Raw genomic sequence first — 19,946 nt, 5'->3', positions numbered from 1 at the left:
TTAAACAGTTAATCATTAACGTCCCTAATTGTTTGCATATCCATACTTGTGCTTGCTCCACAACTCATACTGTAAAACCTGTCAATACTGGGAGATGATGGATGAAACGTAAATGCAATGGGGGGATACTTTCTACCCTCCTACTCCCTTGCTTGGACTACACCATCTTCGAACTCGGCCCTCAGAACTCGGATATCAGCTACACATCTGTAAAATTTGGTGACTGCATCTTGCACGGTTGTAAAGCTATTGCGGTGACAAAATAAAATCTGTTCACAGACAGACAGACAGACAGACAGACACACACACACACACACACACACACACACACACACACACAGATTCCAGCATTGCTGTTGTGGCTGGTAACAAATTTAAATCTTTGTGAAATATTACTAATAATATGATTGGACCATAAATAAATAAATGGAAAGGCTGCTTCTATTTATGTCTCCACATAACTGCAACGTTTCGATTTCCAGCTGGGGACCTTTGTTGCCATAACACCCTCTCTCCCCGTCTCCAGGTTAACTATTGTAGCCTAAAACCACAAAACACAATCTTTACAATATATATATATATATATATATAGAAACAAGCTGTGAACACACAACATTGACAGCTGCTTATTTACACATCCAGCAGTTATGTAGCAAAATGATCATTCATTTGGATTTGTGTTTTTGGCCACCTGGCAAATATAAGTGTGCACAATATTCACTGTTTTTCTAACTCCTAAGGGAAATATCTTGCTTCTCATCCGTTAAATGCTACTATGAACTATGTTCATAAGCTAGTCTCTAACTTCCCCTGCCTGCCATTTAGTCCGGAGCGGAAAACAGCTGCCTGCTCCAGCTGAAAACTATGAGAGTGGTGATAGTGAACCAAAAGAGTAAAGTTACACACTGGAAAGCTAAACAATGAGCTGAAACTCACTTTAAAGCTCCGGAAAGCCGAGGGGAGCTGCAGATTCAGGTGTAAATTATCTGTAGGTTCATCACTATGAGCGACCTTCCACACCACTTTCACATTGCCACGTTTTCACATCATCATGTGATACACTGTTATTATAAATATTTTGGTTATAGCTGCAGTTAAGCTAAATTTAGTTTTTTTTAGGGCTGTCAGCATTAACGTGTTAATCGCGATGCGATTAAGGGCCGAGCACAATGCGTTAATTTCTTTTAATCGTATTAATCGCATGGCGCCATTTATTAATTTATTTTCACTTCACTCGGCCTTGCGTCGTGCCTAACAGGCTACTATTTTGCCGTACTTCCTCGTAACACAGCGCGGATTTCGGTGCCTCATTCTGGCACCACTGATATGCCTGCACTTCTCTCTGATGCTCTGAAACAGACGTTACAGGCAACAGAAACATTGCTGCGACGCTAGTTAACACTATACTCGACAGCAGCTAACGTTAGCCTACCGCTAGCTAGTAGCTGGATTAAACACGGTTACAATGCTGACAGCTAACGCTAAACGGTGTAAAGTTTGTCTGTCTGTATTTCACTATAGACTAGGTTCAGGTTCACCGTTTTAAAAGTACCGCTTTAGCACCGGTTTCCAAACCAAACAATACCCAACCCTAATATTGACTCTAGATTCAAATGTGTGACTAGATTAAATATATAATAAACAAATACAAATCTTAAAATCAAGTTCATAAAGTCATTTTCTTTGCATTCATTTGATTCCCAATCAAGATACACTGGTAAGAATTGCTTTCCATTGTTAATATGTACTTAAAAACAGTTCTGAAATGCAAAATAATTGAATTTTAATAATGTGATAAAACATGCGATTAATCGCAATTAACTATAGAAATTCAACGATTAATCGCGATTAAGAAAATGTAATTGTTTGACAGCCCTAGTTTTTTTTTGTAAAAACAAATATGCAGCATATTTTGTGAGTCATTGGTAAAGTGGTGGCTAAATTTGAATATATATTTGTGCAATTATTACCTGTGGTTCACACAATAATTTTCCTCTAGTTCAAAGACGATGCTTAGTCCAAAGCACCATCTGAAAAGCACGAGAAAAAACAGAGGTAAATTGAAGCAACAGGTTGGTGTGAGCACTGGGTCACTTTCTCCTTCCCCACACCCTTGACAAACACCAAAATTTAAATTGGACTTGACAACCAAATCGGTCCCCCTCCCCTCTTCCCTGGTAGTGCTTGGCTTGTGTTTGGGCCCCAGAGCCCATTTTAACCACAGGCATTTACAAGCTCCCCTCTAAACAACCTGCCAGGTGCTTTAAGCCTCCCGCTGAAGGGCCGCAGAACGTTATGAGAATCCAATAAGATTAGAGCAGAATGGGCAGTGAATAGAAGAATGGAAGCTCTTATAATGGGGAAAGATTGTTAGCACAGCGATGTGTTGCTCTGAGCTCCCATGACCAATCTACAACTAATGAGCATTCAGTGAGCGTGCTCTATGTCACAAGTGTCCCGAAGGCTGTGATGGGGGACACTGTGGCGAGCAATTGCTCATATTTGTCAGCAACATGAGCTTATCGCTTCGGTCAAGTTTTACTTTTATTGTATGAATTCAAAATGCTGAGGATGTTCTCACACTCTCACACTGCTTGATGAAAATTCATGGGGCTGGCCACTGGCAAGTGAGTATTTTATAGTGAGATGTTCATTTAAGCGTCCAGAGATTGAATTCTGGTACTCGCTTTACAGAACATGTTGGGAAGGAAATTAAATAAAATGAAAATATTCTAAAAGAAATTCAAGGCCTTGCTGTTGGTTTGATTTGTAAAATAAAATAATGTCAATAAACGTTTGCTAAGAACTCTCTGTAAGATTGCTAATACAATGTAATTGTAATTCCCACATCCTGCCAGTGCCAGTCATTCTAGGCAAAACTTATCAGGCATACAAGTGATGCATCATAGATTCTGTGCCTGTATACAATTAACAAAGGTGGGTATTAAGAATGAGCAATAGCACCATGTTAAATAACAAATCTGAGAGTCTACAGCTAGCAGCACTGTGAGGCTGTGCTTTGAGCTAAATGGTAATGTTAGCATGCTAACAGGATAAAAATGACAATGTTAACATGCTGATGTTAAGCAGGTATGTTGTTTATACAATGTTTATACAATGTTCTTAGTTTAGCTTTTTCTAGATAGCAGTGCTGTAAAATAATTATGCTAAATTACTAAGGGTGTCACCTTTCAATTTTAATCCGAAAATCCATAGAAACAAGGACTGGCAATTCCCCCATATTTTTTTCTCTCGTCACCCCTACTTGCGCACATCCGAAGAAAGGAACAACAACACACACAGCATAGCTCACCGGCTGGTAGCATGCAGCTAAAGACACAGGGTAACGTTAGCTTACCAGTAGCCAGAAGCTGCACTTTACCAGACATCATGGCCGCTACCGGAGTCGGAGATGACGGAGAAACAACAGAACAGGAAAATCCACCTGTTCGCTGGTGTGGCAACATTTGGCCTTTCCCGTGATATATGTAAACAGACAACCAATAGGAAAGCTTGTGGGCTCTGACAGGACTTCATGGTACATTCAGGTGCCCCTCATTAAACTCATTGTGCTTTCAATTGCACCTTGTAGGCTCTGAGGAACTCAAACTGTTGAATCCTTCTGCCTTCTAGTGGCTCTTATTGTGGCATTGCTGTCACTGCTGGGGGAAAAAATGTCAATTGAAAAGTGACATTAAAATTGAAAGTCAAATTGAATCGTGGATTTGGAGAATCATGACCCCATTATAAATTATATATATATCATTAATTTCATAGGCATTTGGTTATAAACCAAAGTATCAGACAAATCAGATTTTTGACCTGATGGTGGCACCAGATGAAAAGTCACAGGGTCACCAATGTGATTTAGTATTTACCCTGAGGTGAGTTGGATTTGTGTAACAAATGCCATGGTAATCCATGCAACAGTTGGAAAGACATTTCACTCCAAGCAACAAATATCAACACCATGGTATGGTGCTAGAAGAAAATTTAGAGGACCAAAGTCATAAGGATTCATCATCTGGTAACCATTTATGTTGCGAAAAACTTTGACCTGCTGGTGGCGCTAGAGGAACAGACAAGGGATCGCCAGATTCATTAGAATTCATGTCGTGGCTAAGAAACATCAGCTGAAAAATGGTGCCATCATGTCATTCCTTATCTCATTTCAGCTGATCCCACCTCCCTTTATGTCCCCTTGTTTTCGCCTTATAGCCTTGCTTTGGTCCCTACCAACTTTTAAGAAAAATATCAGGCTCTTGTCATGTAGTGTACAGTGGGTTTTATCAGAGGTTTCTGGCTGAAAACAGCTGCCTTCTGCTGCAGAAAATGAGGTTGATGAGAACGGTGAATCATAACTAGAAAGACACTGAGGGTAAACGCAGAGTTGGTGATAATTCTCTCTGGGCTCATCAATAGAGTGACATCATCTTTCACATAATTTGATTCATTGTTAATATAAATATAAGAGCAGTTTTAAAACATGAAATTCACTTTCAGTGAGTTTACCTTATAGTAAACGTCTTGAAATCAACTAATCCCTATTCCGTTAGGCTTCATTCTTTTCTTAACTTACGTATATTGTTAATCCGTTTAACATCCATAGTATTTGGAAACATTAAGATAGTATATAAAAAAAACTGTTGAAAAATATGATAAATATTCTAATAAAAACTTGTATTTGTCAATGCTTCAGAAACTGCATAAGCTATATTTACAGTCTTATGTCACTGACATTTACCATAACAGAACTACAGTGAGTCTAAATGTAAAATTTTCAAAGTTGTCATTCAGTAGGTATTGTTCTGCTTTGTCTTTTTCCAGTGCAAAAAAAAAGTACATTGAGAGAACAGGTGCATTGAGGGAGGGTTACACACACACACACACACACACACACACACACACACACACACACACAGCCGCTCTCTCTCTCTCTCTCTCTCTCTCTCTCTCTCTCTCTAAGGAGCTTTTATCCCAGGGCTTGTGTCTTTCTCTCCCTCGACAGAGTGAGGTGATGTTTAATGGAAAGTTAATATGGCTTTAATGCTTGTCGCCGCACTTCGACACCGAAGGCCGCGCTAATCCACTCTGTTCCACACTGCCTGGAAACAGATGCTCTGGCCCGAGGACCACGGAGAGAGACAGACGGAGAGAGTGAGCGAGTGGGCTCAAAGAGGAGTGAGACAGAGTGCAGAGGGAACAAATTATTGGCTATTGATTTACTGAGCTAAGTATTGAAACAGATTACAGTATTTCCACAGTGACATGTCACCTGTTCACAAGCTTGTGTCACTCTAATATGCTGGCTCCCTCCTCTCCATTACAAACATGGGACTTTTTTTAGGTATGAACTGTGGCAGAAACCTGCCAATATTGTTGCAATTCCTCCTTCCTCCCACTCAGACGCTGATAAAATGGACACATTAGTGTTGAGCAATGGCAAAAGTGACATCCATTTTCAATGTTACAAAAAAAGACAATGGGTGTGATTGTGCAACTTTAAGAATATGCAGCCTTCTGTCTCTTTAGATCATGGTATTGATGTGCCTTCAAATACTGAATTAATTCCTTCGTATTAATATGAACGAATGTATTTGTCCTTGTCTTCTCTACACACTTTTTTTATACAGTTGTGATGCTACATTGGATGTTTTTAGACATACTGGTCAACTTTGGTTGCTATCAATTAGCTGCATATACCATTATGGCATAATACAGTTTTTAAAAAAAGAATGTTGTCACAACTAACACTTTGATTAAAAACAATTTTTCCATCACACCTGCTGCACTTCGTAATTAACAGTTATACCCCCCCAAAATAACTCTTTGGTCTCTTGTGAGTAAAACAACAGTAGCTGTGTGATGCCATGCAGGAGCAAGCTAACCAAATCTACAAGCTAGGTTAAAGTAGCAGGCTAGCTGGTAAGAAGTTAAAATTGTGTTACGTTTTTCATTGGTTGCATGTCTAATGCTAACTGATAACAGTTAATCACATGTTATAGGTTTGGGAAAGAAAATGTAAAGAAAATGTGATGAATTACTGTTTTATAAGACTACAAAATGCAAAAAGCTAGCATTTAGCTAACTCTTGATGGAATCTGAATAATAACAATACACATGCTAGAAATAATATATATAATAGGCTACACAAACATATTTTCAATGATTAAAAAATAAATAAAGACAAGTTTATATAATACAGCCTAACCCAATGCAGCTGAAAGAAATATAACAATCTCAATTCTAATTCTTTCTTTCAGCCCAGGTTTCGTCATCTTTGTTTGCCTTTAAAGCTAGCCTATATCGGGAATATCATAATTACAGAAAATCTAAACTTTAACTTTGCCTGGTCATAGTGTCGGTGTCACTGTCCATTCAAGCTTTCGCACTGGAAGATTATCACTATAATTACTTAAATTTTACAGTAATAAATTATCCTTTTATTTAGTGCTTAATGGGATATACTGGCATGTTGCCTATATGAAAGATGGAAGCGGAACAGCTTCTTGTGAAACATTTATCAGCATCATTTTGAAAATACTTTAAAGGGTCCCACTTATATTCATCTCTCTCATGCCTTCATTTGAAAGTGCTTGAAGTTCACATCTGTCGTCATTTTGTCAGCTTTGTTTGGTACATGTTCGTTAAGACTTAGGGCTTAGGGCTTAACTAGTTACTTCACCATAGACACAGCCTTAGTTGTTTTCCCATATTGGATGTGTAATCAATTCAGCCAGGAAGGTGGGTAGGGTTCACATTGTAAGACATCAAGAGGCTAATAGCTTAAAAAATGAGTCTTAACTGGTGTTTAATTCACCAACAGCTGTTGTGCTGGTTAAGAATCGAGCAGCAGGCCAGTCTGTCTGTCGGACCAGGAGCAGAAATTAGTTCTGCTGATGCCCATATTCCCTCCCAGGGAACCATCTGCTCCACTTCAATACAATAGAGGGATTTTCTGATGGAATAAAATGCTTTGAACGCAACAATTTCTCTCTCTCCCTCTGGTATTGGTTAAGGTGTCGTATTTCCCAGCAGGACTGCCACTCAGAAATCTGTTGCACATTTAATGACCGGTTCCTTTTGTTGAAGAGTGGATCATTTCATCATGATGCCTTCACAATGAGTAGTTTACAAGATTATAACAAAATATCGGAATAATCTACGGAACACCCTTTCAACGGTTTACATAGGGACTGTTTCTTTAATAGAAGTTCCAATGAAAATAAGTTGCTGTTGATTTTCATTTAATCGTAGTCAGTGCAGTGAGTTCTATTCACCTCTGTTAAATTAGGTTGGAAGACCAATATCTTCAAAGCAGGACAAATAAAAACCCAAACTATGGAGGGTAAGTGAGAAAGTGAAAAACTTTTTTTTTTTTTTTTTTGTGATTTGGGTGAAATTTCCTTTTAAAGAAGATAATGAACCCTGTTAGCACTTGCAGTGAGAATTGGCCTCCAAATGGTTTGGTCTTTCATATTCAATTCAATTTTCAATTCAATTTTATTTATAATGTCAAATTATTACAGATGTTATCTCAGGACACTTTACAGATCTACTGGTCTAGACCACATTCTAATTTACATAGACCCAACAATACCCCCCAAGAGCATGCATCAGGTTCGACAGTGACAAGGAAAAACTTCCTTTTAACTGGCAGAAGCCTCAGGCAGAACCAGGCTCTTGGTGGGCTGCCATCTGCCGATACCTTGTTGTTTAAAGTAATTAATATGTTATAGTTTTTAGTTATTGTTTAACTGTAGCTCGAGGCAGATGTCTTTGATATCAGTATGGAGGCTACCATATACAGTGGGGCAAAAAAGTATTTAGTCAGCCACCAATTGTGCAAGTTCTCCCACTTAAAAAGATGAGAGAGGCCTGTAATTTTCATCATAGGTACACTTCAACTATGAGAGACAAAATGAGAAAAGAAAATCCAGAAAATCACATTGTAGGATTTTTAATGAATTTATTTGCAAATTATGGTGGAAAATAAGTATTTGGTCAATAACAAAAGTTAATCTCAATACTTTGTTATATACCCTTTGTTGGCAATGACAGAGGTCAAACGTTTTCTGTAAGTCTTCACAAGGTTTTCACACACTGTTGCTGGTATTTTGGCCCATTCCTCCATGCAGATCTCCTCTAGAGCCATGATGTTTTGGGGCTGTCACTGGGCAACACGGACTTTCAACTCCCTCCAAAGATTTTCTATGGGGTTGAGATCTGGAGACTGGCTAGGCCACTCCAGGACCTTGAAATGCTTCTTACGAAGCCACTCCTTCGTTGCCTGGGCGGTGTGTTTGTGATCATTGTCATGCTGAAAGACCCAGCCACGTTTCATCTTCAATGCCCTTGCTGATGGAAGGAGGTTTTCACTCAAAATCTCACGATACATGGCCCCATTCATTCTTTCCTTTACGCAGATCAGTCGTCCTGGTCCCTTTGCAGAAAAACAGCTCCAAAGCATGATGATTCCACCCCCATGCTTCACAGTAGGTATGGTGTTCTTTGGATGCAACTCAGCATTCTTCCCCCTCCAAACACGACGAGTTGAGTTATTACCAAAAAGTTCTATTTTGGTTTCATCTGACCATATGACATTCTCCCAATCCTCGTCTGGATCATCCAAATGCTCTCTAGCAAACTCCAGACGGGCCTGGACATGTACTGGCTTAAGCAGGGGGACACATCTGGCACTGCAGGATTTGAGTCCCTGGCGGCGTAGTGTGTTACTGATGGTAGCCTTTGTTACTTTGGTCCCAGCTCTCTGCAGGTCATTCACTAGGTCCCCCCGTGTGGTTCTGGGATTTTTGTTCACCGTTCTTGTGATCATTTTGACCCCACGGGGTGAGACCTTGCGTGGAGCCCCGGATCAAGGGAGATTATGAGTGGTCTTGTATGGCTTCCATTTTCTTATAATTTCTAACCACAGTTGATTTCTTTACACCAAGCTGCTTACTTATTGCAGATTCAGTCTTCCCAGCCTGGTGCAGGTCAACAATTTTGTTTCTGGTGTCCTTTGACAGCTCTTTGGTCTTGGCCATAGTGGAGTTTGGAGTGTGACTGTTTGAGGTTGTGGACAGGTGTCTTTTATACTGATAACAAGTTCAAACAGGTGCCATTAATACAGGTAACGAGTGGAGGACAGAGGAGCCTCTTAAAGAAGAAGTTACAGGTCTGTGAGAGCCAGAAATCTTGCTTGTTTGTAGGTGACCAAATACTTATTTTCCACCATAATTTGCAAATAAATTCATTAAAAATCCTACAATGTGATTTTCTGGATTTTTTTTTCTCATTTTGTCTCTCATAGTTGAAGTGTACCTTTGATGAAAATCACAGGCCTCTCTCATCTTTTTAAGTGGGAGAACTTCACAATTGGTGGCTGACTAAATACTTTTTTGCCCCACTGTAAACCTGTTTGCCAGGTATGGGAAGGTGAACAGTTTGCAGGTGCTGCAAATGCCACAAAGCAGTGGTGTCAAACTCATTTTCACTAAGGGCCAAACTGGAAAAGAGAATCACATCAAGGGCCAGACATGTAGAGTTTATTGACATGCATGCATCGAAAAAAGTAAAATATCTTTGTCTGTATTACTGCGTGACGCTTTTTATTTAATCATTTTTGTTGCTTTTTTTACGACTTTATTGTGGCTTTCTCTGAAGTTTTTGTCTCTTTTTTTATATTTTATTTTTGTTTTTTGCAACGTTTTGTTGCTTATTTGTAGGCCTATATGAGACCACAAATGCTGCGCTCATCTGGTTGTTACTGACTTACTGTTAAAATACAGAATGGAGTTGTGAACAGAAAAGTTGGACAGAAAACATTTGAGGTGTCAGCTTCCAGTGTCAAAACATGCAGAGCAAAGTACGGCTGGCAAAGAGCCTCTACCTCATTGGAAGATAAATGAAGATAAGAACCCAGGTGCTGTAATAGGTTTGTCTAAGAGATGCCAGTTATTGTTATATGTTCAGTTATTCCTTTACCTTCACTGCTCATGAACATAACATAACGTCAGTGACATTGGAGAAAGAGTGTGAGAAATGAGGCTTGTTCCAGAGAAATACAGGCTACATGGAAGATGAACATTGAAGGGGAGAGCAGCACGTGCTCAAATGCCATTAGTCACAGGTCTTATCGCGCGCCCTGAGCTCGCACCCCTCAAGTCTCAGACCAAATCTTCTGTTAAAAGCTTCTTTGTTCCTCTCTCACCTGTGTCTTTCTGAAGTCCATCCAACACAGTTTATAGCTGTCTGGTGTCAGAACACAACCACCGTGACAACCTTTTTATTTAAAAATTGCAATTGTTTGTCATAGCAGCAAACTCAATCCATAAAAAAACATGAACGACAAATATTTGAACACAGAGAAATTGCCACAAATGCTCAGGTTCCTCAGGTAGCCTAAATTAGGAGCATAGCATTCAATTTCCCTTTTCCAGTTGTTGAGTTGATGTGGCCGCTTGAAACCACTGTGTAGCTGTAGGTTGATTGGGACAACATAGAAACAGCAGTAAAAAAAAATAAAAGTGACCTGTTATGAAAAATGAAAAAAAAAAGTGTTAGCTGCAGCAAAAAGAGCTAAAGGTCAACAAAACATTTGCCTGTTTGCGCAACTAGCCTGCTGCCATCATTTTGAATGACGATTTTCTCCATTTAGGCTAAGTGAGCATGGGACGTTCAGTGTGTGGGCAGTGTGTTCTGTGTTTCTGAACTTTGACTCGTTTAAACTCATTCAAGTCAACAGGGGACATTCAGACGATCACCATGATCAAAGGCGACCAGAACAAAGCTGACTTTAAGTCTTTCTCCCTTTCAATCGTTTTAAGCGGAAAGGCAACCTATCTCTCCAACTTGTAGACTGAATGACAGGTAATTGATGTTGGATGATGACGCATTGCGGACATAGCAAGTCAGGATTCATGTGGAACTTCTCTCCAGGCACTTAATAACTCTTGAGTTAAACATGAACGACAAATATCATCGGGATATAGGCCTACTGATGAGAATGACAATTAGCCAGGCACTTAATATTAAGTGCCTGGCTAATTGTCATTCTCATCAGTAGGCCTATATCCCGATGATACAAGCGACATGGACCTATACCAGGCTATAGCCTAAACGATTGCCAGATTCCTCAGTTAATAGCCTAAATCGTGTCATTAAATTCATCATTAGATCCAACAAGAGACTTTAATGAATGCAAATTTCCCCGTTGTGGGACTAATAGAAGATTATCTCATTGGACTGCCTTAAAGCTCTTTTCGGCTTTGACTGATGCTGCTTTCACAGACAGCAAGAAACTAAGGAATGAAACAACGGACAGTGGGCGCGCGGACGACGGGCACTTCATGCTTAACGGGATCAGAAGAAACGCAAGGGCAAGGTCAGATTTAATGAGTGTGCGTGCCTGTGTTTGGAAAGGGGGGTTATTATTATTATTATTATTATTATTATTATTATTATCATTATTCCTATGGTATTTTTATATATTTGTCCAAAATAGCCTAAACCCATTGCAAGTTATGCATGCCAAACTGAAAAAGGAGCAAACGCACAGCTGCATTTTTGTTGTTTTTCCAAATTCAAGCATTTTATTTGAACGTCTCTGTCTGGACCGAACATTTTGCGGAAGGTTATGCTGCTTTCATATGTTAACGAGCTTCATGTTGTCAACCGGCACTGAGACAACACGACGCAGCTATCACACATAATCAAATTCCTTTGTATCAGTTCAGAATGAATGCACCTTGACCACTACTTGTCCACTTGTTGATACATGTGCAGCTCATTTTTGCAACGTAATGACATCTGCAGGCCCTATGAGCTGCTCGCAAACAATCAAATAGTCCAAATAAAATAGGATATTTTTGATTGAAGTCCAGTCACAAAAGAATCAGAGCACCGTTGACCAATCCCCTTGGCCTGGACTTAATGTTCAAACAGATTCAGGCAGAGGGGCTGAGGGTTGAACTTGTGCGCGTGCACATGTGCATGTGCTGCTTGAGTTGTGTAGGAGTGACTCCCTTGTATAAAAACCTTTCCAAGAGGGCACAGAGACACAGAGCGCAGAGCGAGTGTGGGCTGTTTAGGTTGTTCTTTATTTTTCCTGAAGACATCTGTGCAACAAAAAAAACAAACAAAAAAAAAGCAAAAAGAGTAGGAAACTTTTCCAGGTCGGACAACCATGATGTTTCCCTGCAGCGCTCTGCCGCCTCCTCTATACCCGGGCTTACTGCGTCCCCCTGCGGCTCTCTCCTTGCCCCTGAACCGGTCACTCCACTCAGGCTTCCTAGTAGAAGATCTCCTCCGACTAAGCCAGCCTGTCAGCTACATACATCGGACTTTCTCTGCCAGAAGTCCCGGGGACATTCTCCCGCTGAGCGCGGGCCCGGGCGGCCCTCCCCGGGCGTTAGGACCCAGCACAGAGCGGTCTGTTCTTCAGAGCTCCAGCCAGCCGAGCCGCAGTAGCCCCGGCTCTCCGCAGACTGCCTGCCCAGACTCCGGCTACCTTAAGTTCGGCGTCAGTGCGATACTGGCACCGTCCACACGGAGCGGTGAGTATGAGGAAAATAAAGTATATGGAATATGATGGATAGCCTATGATTCGTGTTAATGTAGTCTACTACAGCTGCTGTTAGTAATAAATACAATAGAACAAAACATGTAGCCTATTTATTTTATTATTATTATTATTATTATTATTATTATTATTATTATTATTAATAAATTATTATTATTATTATATTTTATTGTAATATTATTATTATTTAGAACATTTTACAATAGCCTATATGCAATATCAACTCCAACGCACCTTTTTCCCATGCACTGCAAATTGATGCTACTCTCTCACTAATGTTGACAGATTGATATTATACGGTGTATCAGACTGTAGCAAATGCTAAATATATGGACTCTGTTGAGCCTTAAAAACTGTAGACCCAGAATTAGTAAATGGCCAATACATTAACTTGCATTAGACCACTGAGGTGAATCAGACATAGCAACATTTTTTTTTAAATTCTTCCTTGTAGGCACAGTTGTAAGCCCACTATAGGCTATTCGTTATTATTAAATGTTATGAGAAGCTATAATTCCTTATATTTATCATGTTGATATCTATATGTTATTTCTCCTGCTTTGAAATAGCACAGATCAGCACAGTTAATTTGTTTTATTTTTCTGCTTGCTCCTCAGTCCAGAGTCTTCAGACTAAGTCCTTCCCGTTGCCTTTCTTTGATGGGAGCCTTCATCCTTTCATCAGAGCTTCCTATTTCACAGGTTGGTGGACTTACCATTGCAATATTTTGACATTAGTAGTTTCAGAACTCCAGGGCAGACACTGTTCATAAATAGCTGATTTATTTGTGATTTTGATGGTTTCCTCCCTTCTTTATAATTGAGAATATAATAATTGTATCTAGTTATCACTTTAGGTTGGGCGCTAATATGAGGATATATACACCTTATTTTCACTTTGGCATTCCGCTCTTATCCACATCAATATAATGCAAAAATAGACAAAATCTGCTTTTTTCCTGCCACTATGGGGTTGCAGGTCAGCTGTGTCAGGCTTCCTCTGATTGTCTAGTGAAATATGATGCATCGATTCCTTTCACAGTCCTATTTGGAAAACACCAAATACTAATACTCCTTTTAGGAGAGACTAATAATAAACATGACTGGCACTTAATTTGTGATTTGCTGAAAAACAATGTAATCAACTTACAATCACTTTACCCTTTATTTTTGTTAAGAGAAACAAATCGTGAGAATAGGAAAATATGCAAAAAGTTGTCCTGGATTTCAAAAAAAGAAAATCTTGTCTCATAGAGTAACATCACACAAATATATCTACAGGGTTGGGGCGCCCAGATAGCTCAGTTGGTAGAGCGGGCGCCCATATATAGAGGTTTACTCGTCGACGCAGCAGGCCCGGGGTCGACTCCAACCTGTTGGCCCTTTGCTGCATGTCATTCTCCCCTCTCTCTCCCCTTTCATGCCTTCAGCTGTCCTGTCAATAAAGGCCTAAAAATGCACAAAAAAATAATCTTAAAAAAAATCAATAACAGTGATTTAACAGTTACCTTGTCAGATTTTTGCCTCTCGTGGCATGGCTGACCTTCTGTACTTTGATCTGGAACAAAAACTCGGAAGTCAGTCAACTTGTCAATGGAGCTTTATTTTCCTATGCCTCACCCCGTACCACCAACGTCTCACGAGTAGGTTAAATAAACAGCATTACAACACTCGTCAGCCTTAGAGATGAAAAAGAGTGGTTGTTAGGCTAAAAAAACAAATCTAAAAGCAATTTTTTTTAAATGCATTTCCACAAAATATTTATGTTTAATCTCTACTCTGATTAATTAGCTAACTGAATTTCTACTTGATGTTATTTACAGGTTATTGCAACTCAGGGGGTGTGGTGTTGGGTTACATGAGTTACAATAACCTGTAAATAACATCAAGTAGAAATTCAGTTAGCTAATTAATCAGAGGAGAGATTAAACAAAAATTAAGAAATCACAAGCTTGTAATAATGGTAAATAACATGGTGCCACCATGATATGATTCAAGAAACATTAGAAACTGATACTGATTCATATATTAATTAATTAATTCACTGATATATCTGATTAATACTGGCCTATATAAAATGAGCTAATAGCCGTTTTCTAGGTGGAAGTTAATCTCTGACTACAGCTACTCAATGTGTTGGAAACATTATTTTTTTTTACACAGAGCACACTTCTGTGGGAGAAAACTTTTTTCTTTTCTTTTATACAACTTAACAGGACAAGCATACAATTCAATTCAGAAAAGTTGAGTGTAATAAGCTGTGAGTGTACAGCTTTTTTGGAAAAAACACAGTTTACCAACTGATGTAGGTGGTGAAGTCTCAGTCGGTTGTAAAGAGTCGTTGTCAGCCTTTTAGCATGGGAATACCCCGGACAGCTTGGAATCAGCTCCGCCAATTTGAAGGACTATTTAGGCAGCGCACTGACTGCTGACATTAGCACCAGTTGTCCTAATCTACAAATTAGTCCAGTTTGTCACGCTCTAAATATATTAGTGCCGTTTGTCATGGTCTAAATGTGAGGCGGGTATCTTCCCAGCTCAGGAACTCAGAGGCCTCTTCACGCGCCGTCGTTTTCCCACCAAGCCCCTCTGCCGGCCCACAAAGCTCCCAGCACCGTGACCAATAGGAGCCAAAACCACACACACACACACAGAAACACACACACAGAAACACACACACACACACACACACACACACACACACACACCTTATAGATCTGTTTTAAAGTTAGCTATGTTACTCACAAGATCTCTGTTAAATCCACAGGTTTGAACCTGGATTGGATACATTTTCCAACATTGACCAGCATATTGATTCATTCTACAAAAAAATACAATATATATATTTGAATATGTAGACACGATAGCTGTAATAATAACTAAAATCAGGTGTATGTAACATTGTGAACAGCTCTAAGCTCTCTGTTTCCCCTAAGGCTTGAGTGAAGCCTCTAACAGCTCTACATAATACTGACCTGTCTTTAATGGGCCTGTAATATACTGGCCTGTCGACGGCCTTTTCCACTCAATTCATTACAACACAATCACCTTTCTCTATGCATTTGCAGCCTATACAATCCCCCTTCATGCTTCATTAGAGGCAGTGTGAGCTGAGCTTTGGAGAGCCAGTCTCATTAGCATAGGCTCTGTTTCCACTGCTGGACAAATTGGGCTTTTAAAACACCAGATTTCAGGCAGAACAAGTATATTATGGGCGGCATCAGGGAGCCTGTGTGCAGATGATGGAAGCAAGTAGAGATGACTCTTTTCTGAGAGCACTGAGGAATGTGGAATATAATGGCAAACTAAAATTTAGCAGAACTCGTGCTTAATCAGTAATACATGTAAATATGTGTTAATTAATTAAAATGTACAGTAAATTTCATATAGAAAAACAACTTGATAGCAATTGATAAAGACAAGTGATTTTGAGTCGTAAACGTCTCACCTATTTACATTTATGACATTTAAATATGAATTAAGAGCCTTTCTAATGGCTTTTTTTTTTTAGATAATAACCTTAACTATTACTAGTTTTAGAAGTTTTCTGGTCCTGTACACAACATTTCTTCATGTCTTTCTGGGAATTTAGGAGTTTAAGCAACCAAGTGGTGTTCTGTGGTTCTGTGTAGCTGATTATAACATCCTAGCTATGGGATACATGATTTGTAGAAGAATCTGTACCCTCAAAGTTAGGTACAAGACAAATTTGATTCACTTTTATTAGATTTTTTTTACATCATCAGATTCAGCCAGTTGCAGAACGCATGATAACAACTGTTAACTTGCTTCCATGGGGGTGAAATCAGATCAAATGGGTCTGGCTATTAAATCTCCACTCTCTCTTGTGTTTTGTCCGTCCAGCCTCCTCCTCTGTGGTCCCTGTCCCGGGAACGTTTTCATGGCCCCTGGCCCCCAGAGGGAAGCCCAGGAGGGGCATGCTGCGGCGAGCTGTGTTCTCAGACGTCCAGAGGAAGGCCCTGGAGAGAACTTTCCAGAAGCAGAAATACATCAGCAAACCAGAGAGAAAGAAACTTGCTAGTAAACTGGGACTGAAAGATTCCCAGGTACACACCAAGGACTTTAATCCTGTCAAATGTATTTATCACTTTACATAATGGTAATGTAGAAACATATTTAATGCCCCATTGCTCTCATACAGTGCATTTAAAACTGGGCCTGTAAGGATATCTTCTGTCCATTTTGTACAGGGGTGTAGTGCTCCGGAACAACGCTCCGGCACTTTTTTTCTCCAAGTGAAGAAATAGAATATTCTCGATTCGCATAATCTGGTTGAAATTCATATTTTCTAAGATCTTGAAGATCCAATAATAACTCAACCGTCTGTCATGTAAGAGAAACAATAACAACAAATGGAATGGTCAAAATTGTCCTATTGACATTTAAGGTTTGTTGATTGATTCACGACGTCGACTTATGCATTGAGTAACGTGCAAAAAAAACATTCCACCTTAAAGGTTGTCGGTAGCTGTCGGCACAGTGAATGAAATTATGTTTCCTCAGTTTTTAGTTAACTGTTAACTAGTAAAGATGACAAGGCAGCAAAACATCCTTTCATTTTATAGTTTCAGTTCATATGTAAACGTTTGTATGTAAACTTGCCACCGTAGGAACAGGGGTTACATAACCTTCAAAACAAGCCATAATTTGCCCGTGCAGTCATACAGTAGGTGCGCTTCGGTACTTAAACAAATACCACTACACCCCTGATTTTGTACCCCAAACCAGCTGTGAACAAGGTTAGTAGTCGATGAGGACGTCAGTGACATTGACATTAGGGGTGTAACGATACATCAATCTGGATCGATATATCGATATAATCCTCAACAATCCAATAGTATTGCTACAAAGTGAAAATAGCAATATATATTGTCATCTTTAAGATGTGCCTTTATTTTGAAATTCACACATATTTATTTATTTATATTAGAGCCCAGTAATGAAATTGTCAAATCATATTTTAGTTGCTTTTTGTAAATATATATTTACAAACGTAACTGATTGTGTTGAATGGGCTCATGTACGGTCTCGGATCGGTCGCAGGCCCCTGAGTTGAATCAAATCGAAAATCGTATCGTGGCGGACTTTGTGATATCAGTAAATATTGTCCAAAGAATTTATATATATCTTAAAACAAGCCTAATTGACGTATTGTTGGGAATGACAGAGGAACCATTATCCCTATTACAAATCAGTGTAGCATAAAAATAAAAAAAATAGTTACATTTTGTTGCTTTAAAGTTACAGTGCATAGTTTCTGCCGCCCCCATGAAGAATTTTAAGTAACGACAACAAAACTGTCGGCGCGTCCACATGATACAAGCCTTCTGTGACCGTGCACCGCCCCAGTTGCTAGTAGCCAAGGAGGACACGGAGGATTCAAAAAAACATGATGGACTCTTCAGAAGAGGTCATGATCTTCACTCGAGTTTCAAAAGTCACCGGACACCACGATCTTCTGAACATAGCCATACTGAGAAATACAGAGAGAGTTGTGTGGAGCTGATAGTCTTAATTATCTTTGTAGCAACTCATTTGGCAATGGCTTGAATGTAACGGACGTTTGTTAATATCAAAAAGTTACGCACTAAAGCTTTAAGTAAAATTAAAACTTCAGAAACTGCCTTTCTACCAACTAAGATGCTAAGAAAACAAGAGCATTAATAAAATGATTGTAAAAAAAACAAGAAAATATGATTAATGGATGGATGGATTGAACGATTGATTGATTGATTCCTCTGATTCTGAACATTTTAGACACATTAAAGGCATACAGGAAATGCCCAAGAAGCCAGAAATACCAAAAAGCTAATTTCATTCACCTTACAATCTAGATGGCATAGAATATAAAATAGAATGATAAGAATCAACAGGGGAAAAAAAGAAAGAAAAAAAGATTATATATACACCAGATTATAAAATGGTTTATTATATGAGCAATTAAAAAATATAATTGTAATTATGTGTTAATTTATTAAAAATGTACAGTCAAGGGTGCCTGTTTAGCTCACCTGGTAGAGCGGGCGCCCATATATAGAGGTTTACTCCTCCTCAACACAGCTGCCGCCCTTTGATGCATGTCATTCCCCCTCTCTCTCCCCTTTCATGTCTAAGCTATAGAAATAAAGGCCTGAAATGCCGAAAAAATTATCTTAAAAAAAATGTACAGTCAATTTCATCTGTAGCAGCTGATAAGGATACAACTTGATACAACTGGTTTTTTTTCTGTGTCATGTGAAGGTGAAGATCTGGTTTCAGAACCGCAGGATGAAATGGAGGAACTCCAAGGAGAGGGAGCTGCTGTCGACAGGTGGCTGTCGCCAGCAGACCCTCCCCACCAAAACCAACCCCCACCCAGACCTCACGGATGTAGGCAGCACCCACTGCCACAGGCTGGACAGGAATGCACCCGCCAGCCAAGTACAGCTGGACAACCATGGGTCACATCATCCCCACCACCACCACCATCACCATCACCATCACCATCCATCCTCTCCGTCAGAGTCCAGCAAACAGTCAGAGCTCTCCGAGTCAGACAGTGAAGAAATCACAGTTTCCTAAGACCTTCATAGAAGATTCAGACATCTGATTACACTCTTGATTCGTTTTTATACAGTCCCCTACAATAAGATATTGTCAGCAAGGATGGAAGGACAAAAAGAGGATTTATCAAAGAAAACTGGTGAATGAAAGTGAATACCAGAAGTGCTTGAATCTGCTCTGTACATAGCTGTATTTTCTCAACCATTGCCCCTGTGCCATATGTCTGTACAGTGTTGTTTATATTACTTGTACTGTATATGTAGTTCAGTATATCTATATACAGTGAATAAAGTATACTGAGCTATTTTAGATATTTGTAGATTGAAATGTTTAAAATTCTTAAATGTACAAATTGTTCTTTCAATGCATATTTGTATTCTTTATATTTTCTCAAATAAATCTTGACAGCTTCATTTGTAACTCGGCAGTGAGCTAATGTTCTTTCAGCATTAGCTATACACAGCATTATAGGCTGTAAGGTCATTAGCTTAGCTCTGGTTTAAGGTTGAAGACAGGTTTAAACTTGTGCTATCTAGAACAAACTCATGTTATCTATCAAACCTCATTGCTGTGTCCTTTATAAGATTTGAACTGCATCTGTGGTTTAGTCTAAACCCAGCTGCTGTGTGCTGTACAAGTCACCTACTTTAAATGCCAGCAAAGGTAGTACATTTCAATCTACAAGATCGAGAGAGGCAAGAGAAAAAGCCTTTTTTTTTTGTAGAGGCAGCAATCAGCTCAAATCACAATCCGCTGCTGATCAGTAGACAGCAGGGGGGGAAAAAACACAAGATGGCGAT

General features: G+C 39.4%; 1 protein-coding gene across 1 annotated transcript; it reads left to right on the top strand.

The window, feature by feature from the left end:
- Window positions 1-12,080: 12,080 nt before the first annotated feature.
- LOC144521589 (homeobox protein DBX1-B-like) lies at window positions 12,081-19,566 on the top strand. Its single transcript, XM_078256145.1, has 4 exons — window positions 12,081-12,557; window positions 13,201-13,284; window positions 16,447-16,649; window positions 18,844-19,566. Exons 1-4 carry the CDS (start codon window positions 12,188-12,190, stop codon window positions 19,162-19,164), a joined length of 978 nt encoding a protein of 325 aa, XP_078112271.1. The 5' UTR covers window positions 12,081-12,187; the 3' UTR covers window positions 19,165-19,566.
- The last annotated feature ends 380 nt before the right edge of the window (window positions 19,567-19,946 follow it).

This window comes from Sander vitreus, chromosome 8 (assembly GCF_031162955.1).
Source record: "Sander vitreus isolate 19-12246 chromosome 8, sanVit1, whole genome shotgun sequence".
In the NCBI taxonomy this organism is placed as follows: domain Eukaryota; kingdom Metazoa; phylum Chordata; class Actinopteri; order Perciformes; family Percidae; genus Sander; species Sander vitreus.
This window is presented reverse-complemented; position numbering and strand designations above follow the sequence as displayed.

Excerpts from the sequence above, each read along its gene's own strand:
- LOC144521589 (XM_078256145.1), top strand. The coding sequence starts at position 12,188 with ATGATGTTTCCCTGCAGCGCTCTGCCGCCTCCTCTATACCCGGGCTTA. Across the intron at positions 12,558-13,200 it reads GGCACCGTCCACACGGAGCG|TCCAGAGTCTTCAGACTAAG; the intron begins GTGAGTATGAGG and ends CTTGCTCCTCAG. Across the intron at positions 16,650-18,843 it reads TGGGACTGAAAGATTCCCAG|GTGAAGATCTGGTTTCAGAA; the intron begins GTACACACCAAG and ends TGTCATGTGAAG.